The 5,397-nt window shown below is 60.9% G+C and overlaps 1 protein-coding gene across 1 annotated transcript; it reads right to left on the minus strand.

Moving 5' to 3' along the window:
- Positions 1–511: 511 nt before the first annotated feature.
- LOC126635220 (translocon-associated protein subunit delta-like) lies at positions 512–4,762 on the minus strand. Its single transcript, XM_050306250.1, has 6 exons — positions 4,705–4,762; positions 3,535–3,647; positions 3,385–3,459; positions 2,217–2,306; positions 2,040–2,105; positions 512–765 (listed from the first exon to the last, which is right to left on the minus strand). The coding sequence occupies exons 1-6, from the start codon at positions 4,760–4,762 to the stop codon at positions 661–663; spliced, it is 507 nt and encodes a 168-aa protein (XP_050162207.1). The 3' UTR covers positions 512–660.
- Between the last annotated feature and the right edge of the window lie 635 nt (positions 4,763–5,397).

Here is a 5,397-nt window from a genome sequence, read left to right on the forward strand (position 1 = left end):
ATGGCTGCCTATGACGTCATCAATTGCAGGGGAAGGGGGCAACCCTCCAAAAAACACGGGGGAACAACCACGCCTTTATTTTGGGAATTTAGGGATCCCCAGTTGGAATTTGGAGGAGGAGGCCTTCCAGACCCCAATTTATTGGGGAATGAGGAGGGGGAATTTGGGGATCCCCCCCCCCAGTGGGAAATGGAGGGGTGGGGGCACCTCCCAGACCCCCAAATTTGGGGGGGGGGACGCATTTTATTGGGCTAAAACCGAGAGAGGAGAAGGAATTTGGGGACCCCCTCCCCAAGCACGAATAAAAGGGGGACACACCCACATTCCAGACCCCCAATTTTTTTTTGGGAGGAAAACCACATTTTATTAAGATACAACCAGGACCCAAAATTTGGGCCCCCCTTATGGCAAAAATAAGAGGGGGGCCACAACCCACACACACCTTCCAGCCCCCCAAAATTTTGGGGTCTCCAGCAGCCCCCCCTTTGAGGGGGGACACCCCCAACTCGAGGTTGGGAGGGGGAGGAACCCCCACATTTTTGGGGTTGTTTGGCGTTTTGGGGGGGTCCCTCCTCCTTCCCCAGCCCTGAGGACCCCCTGAGGGTGTTTTGGGGTGTTTTAGGGTGTTTTGGGGGTGTTTTGGGGGTTTTTGGGGGGGTCCTAGGCCTGGATGCTGCTCTTGGTGCTGAAGGCCAGGTAATAAACCACGAGCCCGATGGCAGCGGCCACGACCTCCGTGGACACCCAGGGCCCGTTCCAGGCGCCCTGCAGGGGGAAAAAGGGGAGGCCTCTAAATTCTGCAGACCCCCTAAATTCTACAGACCCCCTAAATTCTACAGACCCCCTAAATTCTACAGACCCCCCCAGCCCACCCAGAGACCCCTGAACCCCCCCCCAGGGCGCTGGGATGGAAATGCAGGGTCTGAATCCTCCCCCCTATCCCAGGGTGGTGTCGATGAAAATCCCCTGGCACGGCCCCAGAATTCCACAGGGTGCTTCCTAAAAATTCTGGGATGGCCCCAAATCCCAGGGGATGCTTCCTAAAAATTTTGGGATGGCCCAAAATCCTGGGGGGTGCTTCCTGAAAATCCTGGGATGGCCCCAAAATCACGGGGGTGGTTCCTGAAAATTCTGGGAAGGCTCAAAATTCCAAGGGGTGCTTCCTAAAAATTCTGGGAAGGTCCAAAATTCCAGGGGGTGCTTCCTGAAAATTCTGGGATGGCTCAAAACTCCAGGAAAATGCTTCCAAAAAATTCTGGGATGGCCCAAAATCCCAGGGGGTGATTCCTGAAAATTCTGGGAAGGCCCAAAATCCCGGGGGGTGCTTCCTGAAAATCCTGGGAGGGCTCAAAATTCCAAGGGGTGCTTCCTAAAAATTCTGGGATGGCCCCAAATCCCAGGGGGTGCTTCCTAAAAATTCTGGAATGGCCAAAAAATTCCAGTGTCAAGCCCTTAAAAATACTGGGGTGCCCCAAAATTTCAGTGGCTGCCTCCTAAAAACACCAGGACACCCCAAAATTCCAACATCATTCCCATTCTAAACACCCTGGGACACCCCAAAATTCCAGTGCTACCCTCTTAAAAACCCTGGGACACCCCAAAATCCCAGGGTCACCCCCTGAAAATCCCTGGGGACACCCCAAAATCCCCGTGCCTGCCTCCCAAAAACCCCGGGACACCCCAAAATCCCAACGACAACTCCCTACAAACACTGGGACACCCCGAAATCCCCACGTCAACCCAACCCTAATCACCCTGGGACCCCCCAAAATCCCAGTGCTACCCTCCTAAAAACCCTGAGGACCCCCCAAAATCCCAGTGCCACTCCCTGAAAATCCTTGACACCCCCACCCCAAAAAATCCCAGCGCCCACCTCCCCGAACCACCAAACCCCCCCAAAACCTAAATATCCACCCCTTAAACCTCTGCAATCCCCCCCCAAAAAAAAACCCCTGAAATCCTTGGCATCCCCTGAAATCCTTGGTGCACCCCAAAACCTCCAAGACCCCCAAAACCCCCAAAATCCCCCAAAACCCCACCCTGTGGTCGACGTTGACGGTGAAGAGCGGCCGGATCCGCGACACGTCCTCGTTGTTCCTCTGGGCCTGGGGGAAAAAGGGGGAAAAGGGGTGGGGGGTCAGGGAGGGTCTCCAGGAGTGAGGAGGGGGTGTGGGGGTCCCCCCAGGAGGCAAAGGGGGGGTCCTGGGGGTGCCCACCTTGCGCAGGGCGCTGTAGGACTCCTCGTCGAAGAACTTCACCTCGTACGTGCCCGACTGCGCCTGCCGGTGCTCCAGGCTCCAGGACACCTTGGGGGGGGGAAAGAGGGTGCTGAGACCCCCCCTCGAATTTATCTGAGGCCCCCCCAACTCATCTGAGCCCCCCAAATTCACCTGAGCCCCCCAAAACTCAGCTGAGCCACCCAGAACTCACCTGAGACCCCCAGAGCTCCTCCAAACTCATCTGAGCTGCCCCAACGACCTGAGGCACCCCAAATTCATCTGAGCCCCCCCAAACTCAACTGAGTCCCCAGGGCCCCTTCAAACTCCCCCAAACTCACCCGAGCCCCCAGAGCTCCCCCAAACTCACCTGAGCCCCTCCCCACTCATCTGAGCCCCCCAAATTCATCTGAGCCCCCCCTCACTTGAGCCTCCCCCAACTCTTCTGAGGCCCCCAAATTCACCTGAGCCTCCCCAAACTCACCTGAACCCCCCAAACCTCACCTGAACCCCCTCAACCCTCTCCTCCCCCATGGGGACCCCCAGTCACCTGAGCAACCCCCAAAACCTCACCAGATCCCCTCAACCTCTCCCTCCTCCCACGGGAGAACCCCAAACACTCACCTGAGCCCCCCAGACCACTCTCCCTCACCTGAACAACCCCTAAACTCACCTGAGCCCCCCAACCCTTTCTCCTCCCCCGGGGACCCCCAAACTCACCTTAGCCCCCCAAACTCACCTGAGCCCCCAAAACCTCCCTGCCCCCCCAACCCTTTCTCCCACACGGGGACCCCCAAACTCACCTGAGCACCCCAAACCACTCTCACTCACCTGAGCCCCACCCAGAGCCCCCCAAACTCACCTGAGCCCCCAAAACCTCACCTGAACCCCCTCAGCCCTCCCCTCCCCCATGGGATCCCCAAACTCACCTGAGCCCCCAAAACCTCACCAGATCCCCTCAACCCCCTCCCCCACGGGAGACCCCCAAACACACCTTAGCACCCCCAAACTCACCTGAGCCCCACAAAAACTCACCTGAGCCCCCAAAACTCACCTGAGCCCCCCAAACCTCACCCAGATCCCTCTCAACCCCCCTCCCCACGGGGACCCCCAAACACTCACCTGAGCTCCCCAACCCCCAAAACCCCCAAAATCCCCCAAACCTCACCTGGTACCTGCCCACGTCCTGCCCGCGCGTCACCGGGAACTGCTTCCCGTTCACGTCGGCGTAGAGAGCCACGTTCTGCGGGGAGGGGCGCTCAGGGGGGTCAGGGGTCTCTCCACCTCCCAACCCCCAGATTAATTTGGGGGTCTCCACCTGGGCCCCGTTCTTGCAGAGCAGCGAGATCTCCACCACGAAGACGCTCTCGGAGGCGATGACGGCGTCCGACGTGGTGTAGTAGGAGGGGCGATGGTGGGCCTCGGGCAGGGCTCACCTAGGGGGAAGGGGGAGTTGGGGTGTCAGAGACCCCCTGCACTCATTGGACCCCCACAGTGACTTTGGAGCCGCCCCCCATGGGATGGGAATTGGGGGGGTTTGAAGGAGCGCGGTTGGTCGGGACCCCCATTGAATCCCCCTTGGTTCTCCACAACTTCGGGGACCCCCAAAGGACCCCCCATTGGACACCCCCCCGGCTCTCACAAATTTTGGGGACCCCCAAAGTGACCCCCCCATTGGACACCCCCTTGGTTCTCACAACTTCAGGGACCCCCAAAGGGAACCCCTCCATTGGACACCCCCTTGGTTCTCACAACTTTTGGGGATCCCCAAAGAGACCCCCATGGTTCTCACAACTTTGGGGACCCCCAAAGGGACCCCCCCGACTCTCACAACTTTTGGGGACCCCCAGAGAGACCCCCGGCTCTCACAACTTCAGGGACCCCTAAAGGGACCTCCCCGGCTCTCACAATTTTGGGGACCCCCAAAGGGACCCCCTCCCGGCTGTCACAACTTTTGGGGACCCCCAAAGGGAACCCCCAGCTCTCACAAATTTTGGGGATCCCCAAAAGGGACCCCTCCCTGTCACAACTTGGGAAACCCCCCCACTGGACCCCACAAGGGACCCCCCGACTCTCACAACTTCAGGGACCCCTAAAGGGACCTCCCCGGCTCTCACAACTTTGGGGACCCCCAAAGGGACCCCCCAACGCCCCAGGACCACCCCAACGGCCCCACAACCCCGGGGACCCCCCACGCCACAGTTTTCCCCGACCCTCCACGACACCCCAATACCCAAGGACCCTCCGAGGGGGGGGCGGAGGAACACCAATCCCTCGGGACCCCCTCTACCCCACGGGACCCCCCACGAAAGTCCCGGGACGTCCCCACGGGACCCTCCCCCCCATTAGGACCCCCACGGGACCCCCCAAAAGCCCCCCACAACCGGGGACCCCTCACCTCCCACACCACCCCAACGGCCCGAGGGACCCCTCCCAGCGCCCAAAAGGACCCCCAAAAGCCCCCCCAGCCGGGGGGGCCCCCCCGTACCCCGGGCCCCGATGGCCCCCACGAGCAGCAGCACCGCGACCCCCGCCAGAGCCGCCATGATGTGCCGGCTCCTCTGGCCACGCCCCCCCGGGCGGCAACAGCCAATCAGAGCGCGGCAGGCGGGGATCCCGCGCGCCCTCCGGCCAATGGGGAGAGGGCGCGCGAGCGGCCGGCGCGCCACGTGGCTCTCGAGGGGGGCGGGGTCAATGGAAAAGGGGCGTGACCGAGTAGTTATGGAGGCGTGGTTAAGCAATTTACGGGCGTGGTTAATGAGAGAGGGGCGTGGTTAATAGGGGAGAGGCGTGGTTAATATGGGAGGGGCATGAGCAAGAGGGGAAAATGGCGGCGGGAGGCGCCGTCCCGCCCTGGCGCATGCGCAGCAGCGCGCGCGTTGCCATAGCGACCGCTGCCTGTGGGGCGGTGGCCGCGGGGTCTTCCCCGCCCGTTTTTGTGTTTGTTTTTTTTTTTTTTTTTATGTTTTTAGCCCTGAAAGCAAAGCACAGTCCGGGAGCAAAGGGCTCCGCGCTCGGGCGATGCCGCCCCTCGGGGGCAAAACGGCGGGGGCGTCCCCGCCTTTCCCGCGTCGCGCCGAGGCCGCTCCGAGGCACAAAATGGCGGCGTGAGGGGAGAGGGGGGTGTGGCAACGGCACAGAGAACTCTCGCGAGATTTCGAGCCGAGCCGCCGCTCCGCGC

The sequence above is a fragment of the Myiozetetes cayanensis genome, unplaced genomic scaffold, assembly GCF_022539395.1.
Source record: "Myiozetetes cayanensis isolate MyiCay16 unplaced genomic scaffold, myiCay2020 scf1157, whole genome shotgun sequence".
Taxonomy (NCBI): Eukaryota; Metazoa; Chordata; class Aves; order Passeriformes; family Tyrannidae; genus Myiozetetes; species Myiozetetes cayanensis.